General features: G+C 46.7%; 1 protein-coding gene across 2 annotated transcripts in view; it reads right to left on the reverse strand.

The window, feature by feature from the left end:
* dusp16 (dual specificity phosphatase 16) overlaps nt 1-21,369 on the reverse strand; it is a 29,854-nt gene that overhangs the window by 4,430 nt on the left and 4,055 nt on the right. The window contains 5 exon segments of one of the 2 annotated variants that reach the window (NM_001097242.1): nt 816-939; nt 1,372-1,531; nt 1,663-1,826; nt 2,559-2,700; nt 4,789-5,351. In NM_001097242.1, coding sequence (NP_001090711.1) covers nt 816-939; nt 1,372-1,531; nt 1,663-1,826; nt 2,559-2,700; nt 4,789-5,019 — 821 coding nt within the window. In that variant the 5' untranslated portion in view covers nt 5,020-5,351. 2 annotated transcript variants of the gene reach the window in all.

The following is a 21,369-nucleotide window of genomic DNA, read 5'->3' on the forward strand; positions in this document are numbered from 1 at the left end:
CTATCTGTATAACAGCATTCTGTCACAGTGGCACAGACCCTATCTGATCCCCCCATTGTAAGCAGCAGTCCTGCCCTGCTTTATGGCTGAGATTCTAGCTATCTGTATAACAGAGCATTCTGTCACAGTGGCACAGATCCTATCTGATCCCCCCATTGTAAGCAGCAGTCCTGCCCTGCTTTATGGCTGAGATTCTAGCTATCTGTATAACAGAGCATTCTGTCACAGTGGCACAGATCCTATCTGATCCCCCCCCCCATTGTAAGCAGCAGTCCTGTCCTGCTTTATGGCTGAGATTCTAGCTATCTGTATAACAGAGCATTCTGTCACAGTGGCACAGATCCTATCTGATCCCCCCATTGTAAGCCGCAGTCCTGCCCTGCTTTATGGCTGAGATTCTAGCTATCTGTATAACAGAGCATTCTGTCACAGTGGCACAGATCCTATCTGATCCCCCCATTGTAAGCAGCAGTCCTGCCCTGCTTTATGGCTGAGATTCTAGCTATCTGTATAACAGAGCATTCTGTCACAGTGGCACAGATCCTATCTGATCCCCCCATTGTAAGCAGCAGTCCTGCCCTGCTTTATGGCTGAGATTCTAGCTATCTGTATAACAGAGCATTCTGTCACAGTGGCACATATCCTATCTGATCCCCCCCATTGTAAGCAGCAGTCCTGCCCTGCTTTATGGCTGAGATTCTAGCTATCTGTATAACAGAGCATTCTGTCACAGTGGCACAGATCCTATCTGATCCCCCCATTGTAAGCAGCAGTCCTGCCCTGCTTTATGACCAGGGAAAGGGTACAGTAGTTACCTATAAGCCTCATCCAGCGACATATCCATTCTCTTCATGATATATGCAATAGCAATGGTTGCAGAACGGGAGATTCCAGCTAAGCAGTGCACAAGGACTCGGTCATTTGAAGCCTTGGCTTTCTCTGTTTTGAAGACAACAAAAAGAAGGAATAAGCAAAATATTTTAGAAACTCTGATTAGAACTAAAGCTCTCAAGTTGTTTGGTCAGTTTATGCCATAGGCCAGGGACCCCCAACCTTTCTTACTCGGGAGCCACAATCAAATGTAAAAAGACTTGGGGAGCAACACAAGCACCATAAAAGTTCATGGAGGAGCCAAATAAGGGCTGGGATTGGCTATTAGGGGCCTCTATGCATTTTTATTGAACCAAAACTTGCCCCCAAGTCAGGAATTCAAAAATAACTCCCTGGTTTGGGGGCACTGAGAGCAACAACCAAGGGGTTGGGGAGCAACTTGTTGCCCCTGAGCCACTGGTTGGGGATCACTGGCTTTGGCCACGTTTGTGCCGAAGATACTAAATATCTAAGAGCCGACATACAGTTCTATGCACCTACCTATGAAATCCACAGATTTGTCCAACCACGGCAGGATCTTCTCGCAGAAGCTGTCGTTGACGGGTATGCGCAGGAAGTGGGAGTCTGAGATGAAGTCCGGTTTGGGGCAGGTGTTGCTGGCGTTCAGTACATACCCGATTTCATTCTGCTGCATCAGCTCCTGTACCCGAGGGGCAGAAAGAAGGGTAAATAACCCAGACAAAACTGGAACTGGACCTGCGCGTGGGCAAGTTAGGGATCATGTGACTGGAACGCTGGCCGCAGTGACACAGACATGTTTGTGGGTCTCACCTTGTTGAGCACGTCCCGCTGGCAGCCGAGGTACAGGTGAGGGAGGATGCGGGTGGGGCCCACGCTGGATACGGGCAGGCAGGGCTGGGAGATGCAAGTGGGCACCATAGAAGCTTTGCCCTCACACAGCCCGGGGAAACACGCGGAAAATTCTGAAAAGCCTCCTAGAAAGTGAGAAAATGAAGTTAATTAGTGGTTGAAAAAGAGCGATCACTAAGTGTCAGATATTCAGACTCCTCCCCCCAGAAGCTGCCATTAGTGTTCTAGTCCAACCCACTGCTTGAGTCAGACTCCTCCTCCCCCCCAAAAGCTGCCATTAGTGTTCTAGTCCAACCCACTGCTTGAGTCAGACTCCTCCCCCCAGAAGCTGCCATTAGTGTTCTAGTCCAACCCACTGCTTGAGTCAGACTCCTCCCCCAGAAGCTGCCATTAGTGTTCTAGTCCAACCTACTGCTTGAGTCAGACTCCTCCCCCCAGAAGCTGCCATTAGTGTTCTAATCCAACCCACTGCTTGAGTCAAACTCCTCCCCCCCAAAAGCAGCCATTAGTGTTCTAGTCCAACCCACTGCTTGAGTCAGACTCCTCCCTGCAGAAGCTGCCATTAGTGTTCTAGTCCAACCCACTGCTTGAGTCAGACTCCTCCCTGCAGAAGCTGCCATTAGTGTTCTAGTCCAACCCACTGCTTGAGTCAGACTCCTCCCTGCAGAAGCTGCCATTAGTGTTCTAGTCCAACCCACTGCTTGAGTCAGACTCCTCCCTGCAGAAGCTGCCATTAGTGTTCTAGTCCAACCCACTGCTTGAGTCGCAGCCTCCCTTCTCACCTGTAAGCTGCCATCAATGTGTGCACAGACCCCACCCCTTTTGCTGTAAGCTGCCATTTTGGGGGTGCACGGTACCTGAGAGAAGTTGCACATTGTGGAACAGTTTGTCCAGTTTTCCAAGTAGCACAGACAGGAAGCACTCAGCAGGCAAAGCAGAGACGTCCACGGAACTCTGATCATACACAACCACCTGCTGGGCCTGGCAGTCCAACTCCACCTACAGAAGGGGACACAGAGTGGGGGAAATAAACATGGCTGCCGTCAGCAGTGGTAAAGAGACTGTAAGCACTGAGTTTCCTCCTAAGGCCACTTTATGAAGGTGAACTTCCCCTTTAATATTAGCAGCTTCTATCGCCTAGTCGCCAAGGCTGCAGGCTGAGTTATACAGGGAACTGTGAGTATCACTCATGTATTATAAGGGATAATGTACCCCCTACTGTAAATGATAAGGATATTAGCAGTCACTGAGGGGTTCTGTGCCCCCCATATAAAGGCACAAGGCTGCAGGCTGAGTTATACAGGGAACTCTGAGTATCACTCATGTATTATAAGGGATAATGTACCCCCTACTGTAAATGATAAGGATATTAGCAGTCACTGAGGGGTTCTGTGCCCATATAAAGGCACAAGGCTGCAGGCTGAGTTATACAGGGAACTCTGAGTATCACTCATGTATTATAAGGGATAATGTACCCCCTACTGTAAATGATAAGGATATTAGCAGTCACTGAGGGGTTCTTTGCCCCCCATATAAAGGCACAAGGCTGCAGGCTGAGTTATACAGGGAACTCTGAGTATCACTCATGTATTATAAGGGATAATGTACCCCCTACTGTAAATGATAAGGATATTAGCAGTCACTGAGGGGTTCTGTGCCCCCCATATAAAGGCACAAGGCTGCAGGCTGAGTTATACAGGGAACTGCGAGTATCACTCATGTATTATAAGGGATAATGTACCCCCTACTGTAAATGATAAGGATATTAGCAGTCACTGAGGGGTTCTGTGCCCCCCATATAAAGGCACAAGGCTGCAGGCTGAGTTATACAGGGAACTCTGAGTATCACTCATGTATTATAAGGGATAATGTACCCCCTACTGTAAATGATAAGGATATTAGCAGTCACTGAGGGGTTCTGTGCCCCCCATATAAAGGCACAAGGCTGCAGGCTGAGTTATACAGGGAACTCTGAGTATCACTCATGTATTATAAGGGATAATGTACCCCCTACTGTAAATGATAAGGATATTAGCAGTCACTGAGGGGTTCTGTGCCCCCCATATAAAGGCACAAGGCTGCAGGCTGAGTTATACAGGGAACTCTGAGTATCACTCATGTATTATAAGGGATAATGTACCCCCTACTGTAAATGATAAGGATATTAGCAGTCACTGAGGGGTTCTGTGCCCCCCATATAAAGGCACAAGGCTGCAGGCTGAGTTATACAGGGAACTCTGAGTATCACTCATGTATTATAAGGGATAATGTACCCCCTACTGTAAATGATAAGGATATTAGCAGTCACTGAGGGGTTCTGTGCCCATATAAAGGCACAAGGCTGCAGGCTGAGTTATACAGGGAACTCTGAGTATCACTCATGTATTATAAGGGATAATGTACCCCCTACTGTAAATGATAAGGATATTAGCAGTCACTGAGGGGTTCTGTGCCCCCCATATAAAGGCACAAGGCTGCAGGCTGAGTTATACAGGGAACTCTGAGTATCACTCATGTATTATAAGGGATAATGTACCCCCTACTGTAAATGATAAGGATATTAGCAGTCACTGAGGGGTTCTGTGCCCCCCATATAAAGGCACAAGGCTGCAGGCTGAGTTATACAGGGAACTCTGAGTATCACTCATGTATTATAAGGGATAATGTACCCCCTACTGTAAATGATAAGGATATTAGCAGTCACTGAGGGATTCTGTGCCCATATAAAGGCACAAGGCTGCAGGCCAAGTGCTTTAACACAGGTGATAGACCTTCTATTATCCTGACAAAACACACTGGAGTGAGTGACAGCCCCATAACACAAGTGACACGGTTATAAAGACAGATATTAGCAGTAAGTCACGTGTATATTACATACTGAAATATCTCTGCATTTCCCATAGTTCCTGGGTGGATGCTGAGGACATGTGAGGCCACCAGGACCAACACTTGGCATTTGTGGAATTCCTTGCTCAATGACAACACTAGCCACGGGGTCACACCAGTGAGCACTTCCAGATCCCAGAGTCTGAGCCCAATGGTGACCCTTACACCCCCCCCCCCATACACCCCCTCCCCCCCACTCACCGTCTGCTTGGCCGAATGCTGGATGAGCTCCACGATCTGGACCTTGTCTTGTTGTAGCCTCCTCTTCATCAGCTTGGAGCAATTGATGTTGATGGCTTCCAGAATATGAGCCGTGTTGAACTCCACAAAGGGGCGACTGTCTATGAGCAGCACCTTCTCCGTCCCCCCTTCCATCCAAGTAACCAGCGTCTCGGCAGTCAGTATCCTGCATCGGGGGCTCTCGGAGGCCATCACTGCCCAGATGAAGAGGGGGTGGAGGAGCAGAGTGGTGGGCTGTTATGGTTCTGTCCAGCTCATTGTGCTCCCCAGATGCATCAGGTCATCCTGCTGGCAGCTGAGTCTGCCGTCGGACTCCTCTGAGTTGGCTGCCCGAGAGCTTCTTTCCTCCTTTGTCAGTTGAAAGGGCAGTTTCACAAGTGCAAACAAAAGATGCCTCTACGTCGTATACGAATTACATCATTCCTTCACCTTCGCTCGGGAGTTCAGCCGCTTCCTCCTCCTTCAGCTGGGTGCCTGCAGGGGGGGGGGACCGAACACATGGGGGGGACTTCACAAATGTTTCCCTTTCACAGGAAGGGGCAAGAATGCAATGAAAGGAAGAAAAAAAACCCAATACAAACCGAAAAGGAAGGTGAAGAAGAAGAAAAATGACAGCCGGGCCAAGGAGGAAGATGATTGGGGGGGGGGGGGGTGAATTACAGGGAGATAAAAAGGAGAAAGCAGAATGGGAATGAGCTCATCGGGTATTGGATTTAGTCACAGAGCCGAACAACAGACAGTTGCACCGCTTTAACCCCTGCAGCGCCAGGCTCCCCTGCAAAACGGGACCACCCAAGGTTTCCAATTCAAGGCCAAAAACTCAACAAAGAAGCTGGACTACAACTCCCAGCAACCCCCAAGGCTGATAGGATATTCAATGTATCGATTGTATCGAGGCTCATATCAAGTTGTACAATGTGTCTGTTCCCTTCTCCCTGGAGGATGAGGAGGATACCGACGAGGAGTAAGGTCACATGACAAAACATAAATGGCAGGGGGGTACAGGGGAGATGTGAAGGCAGTCTTTTTTCAGCCTTATCTACTATGTAAGGAGGTTTTTCCCCTCTGGGGCAAATTAGAGAGGCTTCAGATGGGGTTTCGCCTTCCTCTGGATCAACTGGCAGTTAGGCAGGTTATATATAGGCATTATGGTTGAACGTGATGGACGTGTGTCTTTTTTCAACCTAACTTACTATGTTACTATGTTCAGATGGGGTTTTTGCCTTCCTCTGGATCAACTGGCAGTTAGGCAGGTTATATATAGGCATTATGGTTGAACGTGATGGACGTGTGTCTTTTTTCAACCCAACTTACTATGTTACTATGTAATGTCCTGCTGGGAGGCACAGGGGTCCCTATGGGTATTCTGGGGCAATGAACATTAGATCAGGGAATTCAAGGTGGCAGAAAAGCAAAATAACTAAACCCTGCTGCACTGCGCTGCTCAACCAAACTTTATTTAGTTGCTGCTGGACTACAAATCCCAGAATAATGTAACATATAATGAAGGCTGAGGCATGCTGGGAGCTGTAGTCCAGCAACATCAGGGTTGGATTCTTAAAGCAATATTGCACAATAAAACTTTCCCCCATTAAAATGCAAGAAATCCCCCAATGAGAATCCCAGCTGATGTGAGTAAATCCGGCTCCCTGTTCTCTGTTCCTGCAATTGGAGTTGGGAGCAATAAGCACAGTTTCCCAGCACTGAACAAGTCTGTCCCTTTATCCCCATGTCTGATTCCTGTGCCATATAATAACGGGAAAAATGCCATCATTATCTCTATATGTAAGGTACCAGCAAGATGGCCGACACAGTGCTGGGAATCAGCATTCTCATTGGTCACTTCTCCTGCATTTATAATGAGATATTTAGTCAGTAGGATTCTCATTGGTGAATTTTATTGCATCTATAATGACGTTTTTTGGCAACTTCTACCGATAACTAGGGGGGGCAGTGGGACAGCGTTGCGCAGTTGGGTTTACAACCCCTTTAATGATCCCCTATAGAACGTAGGGAAGGAAACACTTGCTGGTTTGCTGACTGTTTCTCTCCCCGGCCGACACACGCCTTGCAAAACTTTTCAAAAATTTCCACGATGACCAGACTGCGATGTGGAAGTGCAGCATAACTGCTTTCGTTCTGAGTGTGCCGTCAGTTGGGTTCGGTAATGATACGGCAGCTGCATTTACATAGAGATAAGCACGGGGCAAAACAAATGCCCCCCCCCCTCTGTGTGACTCAGGCATCGCCATAGGGCAGGCCAGGTTTTTCCTTTCTCTCTCCCCAAGGGAAAGCTGATCACTTGCTGCTTAACCGGCTCACCTGTCCAACATGGGGATTCCCAGCAGCCTCAAGATGGATACCTCAAGGGCTGTGGGTGAGTTGGTTTAGTTTATATTACATATTATTATAAAAGGTATGCTCTGTTCTGCAAGCCTCCAGGTTTGTACTAAAATTATGTTACTATGTTACTAAGATGCCTTACCCTAGCAACCAACCACACAAAACAAGAAGATGAGCAGGAAAACTATCTAGCCCAGTGCAGTCCAAAGTCAGTGGTACCAAGGGCAAGAATTTTTCTGGCCTACATGGTGGAGGGCCGATAATTGAAGCCAATTTTGACTGCCCCCCCTTTTTAAGCCACACCCACTGTACTACTGTACTGTCTACAGGAAACAATATGGCACCTCCCTCCCATATGTATAAATACAAATATACAGAGAAGGAATGTTCTGGGCACACAATAAGCTGTACCCCCATACTGTACTGTCTAAGGGAAACACTATGGCACCTCCTACCCATATGTATAAATACAAATATACAGAGAAGGAATGTTCTGGGCACACAATAAGCTGTACCCCCATACTGTACTGTCTAAGGGAAACACTATGGCACCCCCTACCCATATGTATAAATACAAATATACAGAGAAGGAATGTTCTGGGCACACAGTAAGCTGTACCCCCATACTGTACTGTCTAAGGGAAACACTATGGCACCCCCTACCCATATGTATAAATACAAATATACAGAGAAGGAATGTTCTGGGCACACAATAAGCTGTACCCCCATACTGTACTGTCTAAGGGAAACACTATGGCACCCCCTACCCATATGTATAAATACAAATATACAGAGAAGGAATGTTCTGGGCACACAGTAAGCTGTACCCCCATACTGTACTGTCTAAGGGAAACACTATGGCACCTCCTACCCATATGTATAAATACAAATATACAGAGAAGGAATGTTCTGGGCACACAACAAGCTGTACGCCCATACTGTACTGTCTAAGGGAAACACTATGGCACCCCCTACCCATATGTATAAATACAAATATACAGAGAAGGAATGTTCTGGGCACACAACAAGCTGTACCCCCAACGCCAACGCAGTGCCCTTCTTTAGTCATTCCCGGGCAATGCAAAACACCAAACAAAAGAAGTTGAGTGTGGAACGTTTGGGCACAGAACCTGGGGTTCTCTATGGTACTTGGAAGCCATATGACAGTGGGTAGTTGTGTCAAAATGAGGCCTTGAAAAAGCCACCCACAGTGGCAGCCATCTTGTTAAACATGGTGACAGATCTGCTCTACTGGGGCAGTTGTGGGACCTGTTCTGTTCAGCCTTGGGGTCCGATTATTACTTTGCACGGTAGGAATAAAACTAAGGAAGAGTATAGGGCCGTGTCGGAAATGACAAAGGTGGAAACCCTGATCAGGAAGTGACCACTTACCACAAAAACAACTTCTCAACATGGCCGCCCCCAATAACAAACTCCTTTTCTGAGGAAAAACCTCACCTTAATAAAAGCTTCAAATACTCTTTAGGGTTTCTGGTCATTTTTATGTAGGTGTTTATACATTGCATTGACTTCAGTTTACCGTTGGACCAAGTGGGTGGGGCTTGTAATTAAGTAACTAAATGATTTTTACCACAATTAAATGACACAATAAACAAGGTCATGCGAGTGGGCGTAGCCATCTTACTGGATTCAGTAGAGGGACGTGACTAAATCGGGAAGGGACCCAGCGAGGCAGCTGAGAGATTTATATAGAAGTTCCCCACACACAAACCTTGCACCCCTCCCCCCCCCCCCCCCCCCCCCGTGCATATAAATATGGAGGGGCTATTTTAGACAGGTGCCCTTTCTCCCCCCGAGGGTAACCCTGCTACACATGTTCCTTCCCACCACCAGGGTGACTGCTGGACCCATTCCCATGTTTAGAGCTGTCTAATATCTCTGTCTCGCACTTCCTCATTGGTCTCTCATTCACACAGGCGTAATCATTAACCCATTGCTGGAAGGGTTTGTTTCACCACTTTGCGGGTATCAACAGATATATACAGCCATTAAATAAACCCAATAGGGCTGTTCTGCCCCCAATAAGGGGTAATTATATCTTAGTTGGGATCAAGTACAGGTACTGTTTTATTATTACAGAGAAAAGGGAATCATTTAACCATGAAATAAACCCAATAGGGCGGTTCTGCCCCAATAAGGGGTAATTATATCTTAGTTGGGATCAAGTACAGGTACTGTTTTATTATTACAGAGAAAAGGGAATCATTTAACCATGAAATAAACCCAATAGGGCTGTTCTGCCCCCAATAAGGGGTAATTATATCTTAGTTGGGATCAAGTACAGGTACTGTTTTATTATTACAGAGAAAAGGGAATCATTTAACCATTAAATAAACCCAATAGGGCTGTTCTGCCCCCAATAAGGGGTAATTATATCTTAGTTGGGATCAAGTACAGGTACTGTTTTATTATTACAGAGAAAAGGGAATCATTTTATAAAATTAAAATTATTTGCTTATAATGGAGTCTATGGAAGATGGCCTTTACGTAATTCGGAACTTTCTGGATAATGGGTTTCCGTATAATGGATCCCATACCTGTGCTGGTAGTTCTGACTGTTGACCACCATGTAGCAGATTCCAGGCCCAGGGTTGGACAGGGGGGTGAAGCCCCCCCTCTGCAGAGGCCCCCAACACCCTTTGACCCCTCCCCTGAATGCCCCCTAAAGGAAACTTACGTAACTTTAAAGCCACTAAAAATATTCAATGTAATTTAATTCCATTTTCCTTTATTACACAATATATTGATTTTGGGAAAGTTATATCATTGTGGTGATCCCTTCTAATCCATAAGAGCAGTACAGAGAGGTGCTACCCACTTAATGCATTTGTTGGGCAGTTGAAGGCTACAGATTGCAACAGGCTTTAAATATTAACTCAATGACATTGCTATCTATAAATGGCCTGCAATCAGGTGATAGATTAGCCTCACACTGTTATGTAAAGCTTCACATCTCTCCGTCATTTCTTTTTCTTAAAGGGATATAACACCCTCACTTGTTTATACATTCCTGTGTCACTGTGACAGAATGCTCTGTTATACAGATAGCTAGAATCTCAGCCATAAAGCAGGGCAGGACTGCTGCTTACAATGGGGGGATCAGATAGGATCTGTGCCACTGTGACAGAATGCTCTGTTATACAGATAGCTAGAATCTCAGCCATAAAGCAGGGCAGGACTGCTGCTTACAATGGGGATCAGATAGGATCTGTGCCACTGTGACAGAATGCTCTGTTATACAGATAGCTAGAATCTCAGCCATAAAGCAGGGCAGGACTGCTGCTTACAATGGGGGGATCAGATAGGATCTGTGCCACTGTGACAGAATGCTCTGTTATACAGATAGCTAGAATCTCAGCCATAAAGCAGGGCAGGACTGTTGCTTACAATGGGGGGATCAGATAGGATCTGTGCCACTGTGACAGAATGCTCTGTTATACAGATAGCTAGAATCTCAGCCATAAAGCAGGGCAGGACTGCTGCTTACAATGGGGGGGATCAGATAGGATCTGTGCCACTGTGACAGAATGCTCTGTTATACAGATAGCTAGAATCTCAGCCATAAAGCAGGGCAGGACTGCTGCTTACAATGGGGGGATCAGATAGGATCTGTGCCACTGTGACAGAATGCTCTGTTATACAGATAGCTAGAATCTCAGCCATAAAGCAGGGCAGGACTGCTGCTTACAATGGGGGGATCAGATAGGATCTGTGCCACTGTGACAGAATGCTCTGTTATACAGATAGCTAGAATCTCAGCCATAAAGCAGGGCAGGACTGCTGCTTACAATGGGGGGATCAGATAGGATCTGTGCCACTGTGACAGAATGCTCTGTTATACAGATAGCTAGAATCTCAGCCATAAAGCAGGGCAGGACTGTTGCTTACAATGGGGGGGGATAGGATCTGTGCCACTGTGACAGAATGCTCTGTTATACAGATAGCTAGAATCTCAGCCATAAAGCAGGGCAGGACTGCTGCTTACAATGGGGGGATCAGATAGGATCTGTGCCACTGTGACAGAATGCTCTGTTATACAGATAGCTAGAATCTCAGCCATAAAGCAGGGCAGGACTGCTGCTTACAATGGGGGGTATCAGATAGGATCTGTGCCACTGTGACAGAATGCTCTGTTATACAGATAGCTAGAATCTCAGCCATAAAGCAGGGCAGGACTGCTGCTTACAATGGGGGGATCAGATAGGATCTGTGCCACTGTGACAGAATGCTCTGTTATACAGATAGCTAGAATCTCAGCCATAAAGCAGGGCAGGACTGCTGCTTACAATGGGGGGGATCAGATAGGATCTGTGCCACTGTGACAGAATGCTCTGTTATACAGATAGCTAGAATCTCAGCCATAAAGCAGGGCAGGACTGCTGCTTACAATGGGGGGATCAGATAGGATCTGTGCCACTGTGACAGAATGCTGTTATACAGATAGCTAGAATCTCAGCCATAAAGCAGGGCAGGACTGCTGCTTACAATGGGGGGATCAGATAGGATCTGTGCCATAAAGCACAGAATCTCAGCCATAAAGCAAGGCGGAACTGCTGCATATTCAGAAGCCCAACACTAACAAAAATGATCAACTTATGAAATAAAGCGAGTAATGTTTGTAAAGGAAAAACAGTATTTATTTAGACGCTGTCCCTTTGAGACTATGTTTAAAAAAAAATTTATGAAAGAATTTCCGCCTATCAGCATTATCGCCCGCGCGTAATAAAACAAGTGTACGGCACTTATCAAACGCAATGGTTACTCCTTGATGGCTGGTACTTATCTCAGTGACTGACTGCTTTGCATGAAAGCCAGAGATATAACGGCTTAGAGTGCAAGCCGTATGCCCTGTAATAACACGATGTGATCTCCTGAGAGCGAGACGTCTTTCACTCGGGGTGATGTCACTGCTTTTACATGTCTCAGCGCTTACATCAGCCAATCAGAGCGCTCTCCTATAAAGGGGCCTCACAGTCACATTGGCTTGGAATCTGAGGGTCTCACAATCTACTGTTAAGGTGGCCATACACGCTAAGAGCCAGTCGCTTGGCGACTGGATCTTCTCCCGATATCCCCACCGACGGGTTGGCGATATCTGGCTAATTCAGGCTAATTAGGTCGTTTGTCCCTGGGGCCAAACAATCAAATTTGAGTGACAGGTATAGGCGCAGTCGGCTCATTGATGCGGTCCCCGATCCGACTAAATTTTTTAACCTGCCCGATTGATACCTGCCCGATTTCAGGCCAGATGTCGGTCGGGCAGGCCCGTCGTTAGTGCCCCTACACGGGCCGGTAAGCTGCCGAGTCTTAAGCCGGCCATACACGCTAAGATCTGCTCGCTATCGTTTAGCCCGATACCAGACTAATTTGGTTGTTTGGCCCTGGGGCCAAACGATCGGATTATAATGATGGCAATGGGGCAGTCGGTCTGGGGACCGCATCAACGAGCCAATGAGGTCCCCGATCCGACTGAATTTTTAAACCTGCCCGATTGATATTTACCCGATTTCAGGCCAGATATCGGTCGGGCAGGCCCCTCGTTAGTGCCCATACACGAGCCGGTGTCGAGTCGGTCTAAGGGCCCGATATCAGCAGCTAGAATCGGCCTGTGGCTACCTTTACCCAGCTCCAGGGTCGGACTGGGGGGGGTGCAGGGCCCACCGGGGCTCCTGCAGGTTTCCCTGCCGGCTGCATCCCCTGCCCCACCCCCCCACAGGGGCTCCCTAACCCCCCGCAGGTCCCTACCAGGAAAGGGGAGGAGCGGTCGGGCAGGGGGAGCGCCAGCAAGGGTCCGACCCTGGACAGCCCAGTCGGAGGGTTGAGTTATATTTGGGATTAATGGTAAATAAATCAATGTGCAACCTTGTTACACACTAAGGGGGCCCTGACCGCATTTTGTGGACCTGTAGGAGGAGGTCACGCTGTATATCGGGCCTGCAGCCCTTCCGCTGTTGGGTGAGTCGGCACCGTGTCCTTCTGGTCTTCAATAAGATCATTATGAATATGAAGCAGGGCTAGTATGTTGTGAACGAATTTCCGTCTGCAAACTGACCGTCAATATGGGGCCCTCTGGCCAATATCTGGCTGCAAACCGACTGTCAATATGGGGCCCTCCGGCCAATACCTGGCTGCAAACCGACTGTCAATATGGGGCCCTCCGGCCAATATCTGGCTGCAAACAGACTGTCAATATGGGGCCCTCCGGCCAATATCTGGCTGCAAACAGACTGTCAATATGGGGCCCTCCGGCCAATATCTGGCTGCAAACCGACTGTCAATATGGGGCCCTCCGGCCAATATCTGGCTGCAAACCGACCGTCAATATTGGACCCTCTGGCCAATATCTGGCTGCAAACCGACTGTCAATATGGGGCCCTCTGGCCAATATCCGGCTGCAAACCAACCAGATGCTGATTGGACAAACTGTTTCTAACGCTCCCCAGCAGCACGGGAGAGAGGCAAGTCTGTATTTAGGTTCTACTGCCCCTTTAATGCACATGCTGAGAGGATGAAGTCATTCGCTCTTTGGCCTTGTAATAAACTGCTCTCATCCAGCCTGTGTGCTGAGCCTTTATCCCGAGATAAGCGCGAGCAGTGAGCTCATGGCTGCACAGCGTACTGACCGTGAATACCCCTCTCATTCAGCGGCACTGAGGCCTGATACGCATAATAGCCTGGCTGCCCCCCTCGGCCCGACCCACTCACAGCTGGGCTGCCGGCTACTGACCCTTTATCTGCCGGAGATCTTATATCTTAGTTGGGATCAAGTACAGGTACTGTTTTATTATTACAGAGAAAAGGGAATCATTTAACTATTAAATAAACCCAATAGGGCTGTTCTGCCCCCAATAAGGGGTAATTATATCTTAGTTGGGATCAAGTACAGGTACTGTTTTATTATTACAGAGAAAAGGGAATCATTTAACCATTAAATAAACCCAATAGGGCTGTTCTGCCCCCAATAAGGGGTAATTATATCTTAGTTGGGATCAAGTACAGGTACTGTTTTATTATTACAGAGAAAAGGGAATCATTTAACTATTAAATAAACCCAATAGGGCTGTTCTGCCCCCAATAAGGGGTAATTATATCTTAGTTGGGATCAAGTACAGGTACTGTTTTATTATTACAGAGAAAAGGGAATCATTTAACTATTAAATAAACCCAATAGGGCTGTTCTGCCCCCAATAAGGGGTAATTATATCTTAGTTGGGATCAAGTACAGGTACTGTTTTATTATTACAGAGAAAAGGGAATCATTTAACCATTAAATAAACCCAATAGGGCTGTTCTGCCCCCAATAAGGGGTAATTATATCTTAGTTGGGATCAAGTACAGGTACTGTTTTATTATTACAGAGAAAAGGGAATCATTTAACCATTAAATAAACCCAATAGGGCTGTTCTGCCCCAATAAGGGGTAATTATATCTTAGTTGGGATCAAGTACAGGTACTATTTTATTATTACAGAGAAAAGGGAATCATTTAACCATGAAATAAACCCAATAGGGCTGTTCTGCCCCAATAAGGGGTAATTATATCTTAGTTGGGATCAAGTACAGGTACTGTTTTATTATTACAGAGAAAAGGGAATCATTTAACCATTAAATAAACCCAATAGGGCTGTTCTGCCCCCAATAAGGGGTAATTATATCTTAGTTGGGATCAAGTACAGGTACTGTTTTATTATTACAGAGAAAAGGGAATCATTTAACCATTAAATAAACCCAATAGGGCTGTTCTGCCCCCAATAAGGGGTAATTATATCTTAGTTGGGATCAAGTACAGGTACTGTTTTATTATTACAGAGAAAAGGGAATCATTTAACCATGAAATAAACCCAATAGGGCTGTTCTGCCCCCAATAAGGGGTAATTATATCTTAGTTGGGATCAAGGACAGGTACTGTTTTATTAGGGTTGCTAGGGTCTCCTTTTACCTAGCAACCAGGCAGTGGTTTGCATGAGAGACTGAAATAAATATAGGAGAGGGACAGATTAAGAAGACAGCTATTAAAAATAACAATAAATCTGGAGCCCCACAGAGCTGTAGTTTTTTGGCTGCTGAGGTCAGTGACCGTCATTTGAAAGCTGTAAAGAGGTAGGAGAGGAAGGCAAATAACTCAAAAACTACAAACAAAAAGAAACCTGTCTGGCTGTGTAAAAAAAACCAAAGAAGACCAATTGCAAAGTTGCTAGAATTAGGACATTCTATAACATACAACAAGTTAACCATGCCTTTAAAGCCACAATAAATAACACTGCTCAGGGCAGTAAGGCCGGTAACATTATTTTATATATATATTTCCGTACTCAAATTTCCAATCAAACTGAATTCTAGAGGCAACTTTGCCTTTAATTTGATATCAGCCTCCGTAGGTCACATGTTAGGGACTCCGCCAAATCCTGAGTGATGTCACGTATTTGAGTCACGGGACGCGGATCCATGTTGTGAAATCCAGAAAACTCCGGCGCCGAGATCTCTACAAATATACTATGAAATGTAGCAGGGGTTTCTATTGATGCTGTACCTAGCAACAAGCTGCTGTACTGAAAACATGGAAACACACCAAGGCACATAGTAGGGATGCACTGAATCCAGGATTCGGTTCCGTATTCGGCCATTTTTGGCAGGGTTCAGGTTCAGCCGAATCCAAGGTCCTGGTCCAAGGTCCCTTCACTATCGGGGTGGATTTGAGGTTCTGCCAAACCAAAAAAAAAACGGGTTCGGTGCATCCCTAGCACAAGCAAACACCCGTTACACCCCCGGCTTCCTACCCACGCACCTCAGCTCTGTCCAATGCCTTTACCTAAGCTGCGGCCTTGTGGGGTTAAATTCGGGGGCATCTAATGGGACCCAGGAGGCTGGTACCTCCATAAGCCTCCCCCTCACTGCAAGTATGCGGGTATGGAATAGAATCATTTCCCCGAGACCAATGTGCCAAGCTTCCGAGTAGCAGGGAGCACCCACGCAGCGCTGGAACCGGCCCTGAAGGCAGCTGGCCGCTGCCCGTAACTACAATATTAGGGTATTAGTTACACTCTTCCCTAGTTGAATCATTTTGGACAGTTTTGCAAATGAGAATATACGTTATATTGATTCATAAACAGGCAGCACTGCACAAACACAATAAATATGTTAAGTTCTCCTTTAAAATCCAACACTGGGTGGGAGAGAGTTAAATCTGCCTGCTCTGACTCATTCTGGCTGCCTTCAGCGCTCACCCCGGCCCTGAGAAACCCCTCCAAGGTGGCAGCGAGGGCCCGAGCGTTCGCAGGATCTGGGCCTGTTGGTGCCAACATGATCCTCAACCGGGGTCACCATTCTAACAATGGGCTGCCCACCCAGGCACCGGGGTCCCTACCCAAATGAGACTATACCGTGCCTTATTTTATAGATTAAAAAAAAATAATAACTACTGTTAAAGGACAACAAAGTACAGGTATAGGACCCCTTATCCGGAAACACATTATATTAAATGAATCCCTTTTCTCTGTAATAATAAAACAGTACCTGTACTTGATCCCAACTAAGATATAATTACCCCTTATTGGGGGCAGAACAGTCCTATTGGGTTTATTTAATGGTTAAATGATTCCCTTTTCTCTGTAATAATAAAACAGTACCTGTACTTGATCCCAACTAAGATATAATTACCCCTTATTGGGGCAGAACAGCCCTATTGGGTTTATTTAATGGTTAAATGATTCCCTTTTCTCTGTAATAATAAAACAGTACCTGTACTTGATCCCAACTAAGATATAATTACCCCTTATTGGGGGCAGAACAGCCCTATTGGGTTTATTTAATGGTTAAATGATTCCCTTTTCTCTGTAATAATAAAACAGTACCTGTACTTGATCCCAACTAAGATATAATTACCCCTTATTGGGGCAGAACAGCCCTATTGGGTTTATTTAATGGTTAAATGATTCCCTTTTCTCTGTAATAATAAAACAGTACCTGTACTTGATCCCAACTAAGATATAATTACCCCTTATTGGGGGCAGAACAGCCCTATTGGGTTTATTTAATGGTTAAATAATTCCCTTTTCTCTGTAATAATAAAACAGTACCTGTACTTGATCCCAACTAAGATACAATTACCCCTTATTGGGGGCAGAAAAATCCTTATGGAAAGACCCCTTATCCGGAAAACCCCAGGTCCCGAGCATTCTGGATAACAGGTCCCATACCTGTACATCGGAGCTTATAATCAAAGTCAAGTAACTTTCATTCTTCCCAATGTTTTCACTGACGATTTAGGGAATGCAAAGTGCGGGAAATTACCCCCATCCAAAAATCCTTATATGAAGCAGTGGGACAATGAGAGTACAGAGGGATAGCAGATGGCAGATGTGCGGTGATGTACAGTGGGAGCGAGTATGAGCGCTGTAACAATAACAGGCCTTTCCGGATAAGATCATAAGCCAAACAAATGTATGTGAGCGAGTCACAACGGGGGGCTCCATCTGAATGGGCAACGGGGCTTCCGTTCCGAGTATCTGTAGCTGATCTGAAGCACAAATAAAGCTTCTGCTGAGCGCCAATTGGGGTCCGGGCCCCCCCCCCCCCAGGTTAGGATGAGCTCCTGTCCCAAGCGGGAAAACAAAGGATTGGGTTTCTAGGCGCCGGGTTTCAGCCACAGATACTTTAACTGTGTCATGGAAAGTGATTTCTACCTGGTTTTCCACATTCTCTAATCAAGAGAACCAGGCTACGTACTAAAGGTGGCCATACACGGGCCGATTGTAGCTGCCGATATGGGTCCCTTAGGCCGACTCAGCAGCTAATCGGCCCGTGTAGGGGCACTAACGACGAGCCTGCCCGACCGATATCTGGCCTGAAATCGCCCAGATATCGATCGGGCAGGTTAGAAAATCTAGTCGGATCGGGGACCCCATCAGCTCGTTGATGCAGTCCCCAAACCGACTTTGCCTATACCCGTCGTTACAATTCGATCGTTTGGCCCATCAAATTAGCCTGGATCCTCCCGATATCCCCCACCCGTAGTTGTATGGGGACCTTAACGCAATGTGTAAAAGATCCAAGACTGCCAAGCGAGTGGAACTTTCCCTGGAATGCCCACCTTGAGGTGCAAGGGTCCAACAATCGGATCACACTGACGGGATGTAGGCCGCTGGGGAAGTGACCCCATCAATGATCCAATGCACTCGACATCTTGAGGATTTTCGCCAAAATATTGGTTGGGTAGGTCAGCCTGAGGGCCCCATGCATAGCCTGTGTCCGGCCAGCTTTAGGCTCTATAGGAAAGCTGAGTGTCCGTTGCCCAACATAATCCTCACCCTGATGGGATTTCCTAACTCGGCCAAGAGATGTCTGGCCAAATATCAGCTTTCCCTATACATCTGAATGTATGGATGAAAATATGGATGCACAGAATCCAGGATTTGGTTCAGAATTTGGCCTTTTTCAACCGGATTCAGATCCGGGCAAACAGAATGCTTGAAATTGCGTGGCTTTCTGTCACATAAACACAAAAGTTGAACATTTTTCTGCCTTACCCTAAAGGTGCCCATACACACTAAGATCCGCTCGTTGGCAAGGGCGCCAATATCCCCACCTACGGGTGGGCCATATCGGGCTAATTCAGTCGGGCGATCCACTGTTATTAAGGTGGCCATACACGCTGAGATCCGCTTGCTTGGTGAGGTTGCCAAGCGAGCGGATTTTCTCCCGATATCCCCACCCACGGGGGGGCGATATCGGGTGAATTTAAGCTAATTCAGTCATTTGTCCCTGGGGCCAAACGATCGAATTAGGATGACGGGTATAGGCGCAGTTGGTTCAGGGATCGTATCAACAAGCCGATGCGGTCCCCGATCCGACTAAATTTTTAAACCTGCCCGATCGATATCTGCCCGATTTCAGGCCAGATATCGGTCGGACAGGCCCGTCGTTAGTGCCCCTACATGGGCAGATAAGCTGCTGAGTCGGTCTAAGGGACCTATTTGGGCAGCTACAATCGGCCCGTGTATGGCCACCTTAATTCACTTATTCAAAGATTGTTTACAGGTTATTATGGCTTTTGCCTTTTCTCTATGCCCCCCTGTACCCCCAGAACAGAGACAGTCAGGGCCTGCAGGGCAATCACAAAAGCTGACTCCGAGGAGGTTAAGACAGTGGGAGGCCACAGGAATGATCCAGGAAGGTCTGATTTCATATTCTGTATTCACAACAAACAAAACATCTATAAGGTCCAGCCTGGTGTTTTACTCATTGCAGGAATGCTGGGAAATCCCTATCCCCCTCTCTCCTGCCGCTGCTGCTGAACTGTATTAATGACTGTAAAGTGTCAGAGCAACATACAGTGGTCATGCAACTGAAATGCCCCCTACTGTTTTAAGTACAGGGCAATACCTGTGCTGCTATAGGGGCTCTCTGTATTTCTGTTCCTGCTGAATTGTGCTTAGTACAGGGGAATCCCTATGTGCCATAGTTTTATAGTATCTCTCTGTACAGGCTATGAGCAAACTTAGGGGGCTGTTCCTGCTGAATTGTGCTTAGTACAGGGGAATCCCTATGTGCCATAGTTTTATGGTATCTCTCTGTACAGGCTATGAGCAAACTTAGGGGGCTGTTCCTGCTGAATTGTGCTTAGTACAGGGGAATCCCTATGTGCCATAGTTTTATGGTATCTCTCTGTACAGGCTATGAGCAAACTTAGGGGGCTGTTCCTGCTGAATTGTGCTTAGTACAGGGGAATCCCTATGTGCCATAGTTTTATGGTATCTCTCTGTACCGGCTATGAGCAAACTTAGGGGGCTGTTCCTGCTGAATTGTGCTTAGTACAGGGGAATCCCTATGTGCCATAGTTTTATGGTATCTCTCTGTACAGGCTATGAGCAAACTTAGGGGGCTGTTCCTGCTGAATTGTGCTTAGTACAGGGGAATCCCTATGCTGCCATAGTTTTATGGTATCTCTCTGTACCGGCTATGAGCAAACTTAGGGGGCTGTTCCTGCTGAATTGTGCTTAGTAGAGGGGAATCCCTATGTGCCATAGTTCTATGCTATCTCTCTGTACAGGCTATGAGCAAACTTAGGGGGCTGTTCCTGCTGAATTGTGCTTAGTACAGGGGAATCCCTATGTGCCATAGTTTTATGGTATCTCTCTGTACCGGCTATGAGCAAACTTAGGGGGCTGTTCCTGCTGAATTGTGCTTAGTGCAAGGGAATCCTTATGCTATCTCTCTGTACAGGCTATGAGCATATATAAGGCCGTACCAAATCAGCACAGGACTTCCCAGTACACTGATTAACCCCGCGTTTATACTGTCGAGCGCAGTCCACGCCGCAAATAGCATTCTGTGGTAGAGCGAGGGGCACCGTATGATTAGCGGACAGGATCCTATTTAGATTATACAGAGCAGCCACATTCCTATACCCCACGTTCCCTTCTCCTCTGCTCCTTTTTCTCTCGCTATTGAGATGTGGATTTAATTTTTTCGAGGCTCCCCTACATGCACCCCCCCCCCCCCCTATTCATGGGAAAGGGCTTCTCCCCCCTTTCTATGTAACATAGCTGCACCATGACATCAGCTGTTCTGAAGCCTACCCCACTCAGGGGTTCAATTCCCCCCCCCCCCCCGGGGCCGCAGCTGTGCTCACAGAAATACAGTGATGTCACCCAGTCCTGTGCATTAACCCCTTCCCTGCCAGCGCAGAGCAACGTCCCGCTGCATCTGGAGATTTCATTTTTTTTTTAAAGGGAAAGTAAACCAAAATGTATCATGACTATGCCTTATGCAACTCTAAGCAGCATCCCAACAAGCATTCATTCCTCACAAATCTGCCGGGTCTGTTCATGGAAACAATATTGCAAAAAGTCGGCCTTGCCCTGCTGCTTCTACATTGTTTCCCGGGTCGTAATTATCGGAGGACGGAGAGAAGAAAGGAACAGGAAGATAACGAGTTCAATTGGATTTATATTTAAAAAAAAACCTAAAATACATTTATAGTGGAAATTAGCACAGACTAATATGTTTTCTTGGGCTAAAGCATGCTGTTTGGGTTTATATACCCTTTAATTGTCAGGTTTGAGGTCGAACTCCCCCCTCCCCAATAATGCTTAATTAGCTACTCATGGAAACCACAGTAGCGCGTTTATGTTAGGAAGTTCCGCTACAAGTTCCGCGTGGGCGGGGTCAGATGTGGATG

This window comes from Xenopus tropicalis, chromosome 3 (genome assembly GCF_000004195.4).
Source record: "Xenopus tropicalis strain Nigerian chromosome 3, UCB_Xtro_10.0, whole genome shotgun sequence".
Classification (NCBI taxonomy): domain Eukaryota; kingdom Metazoa; phylum Chordata; class Amphibia; order Anura; family Pipidae; genus Xenopus; species Xenopus tropicalis.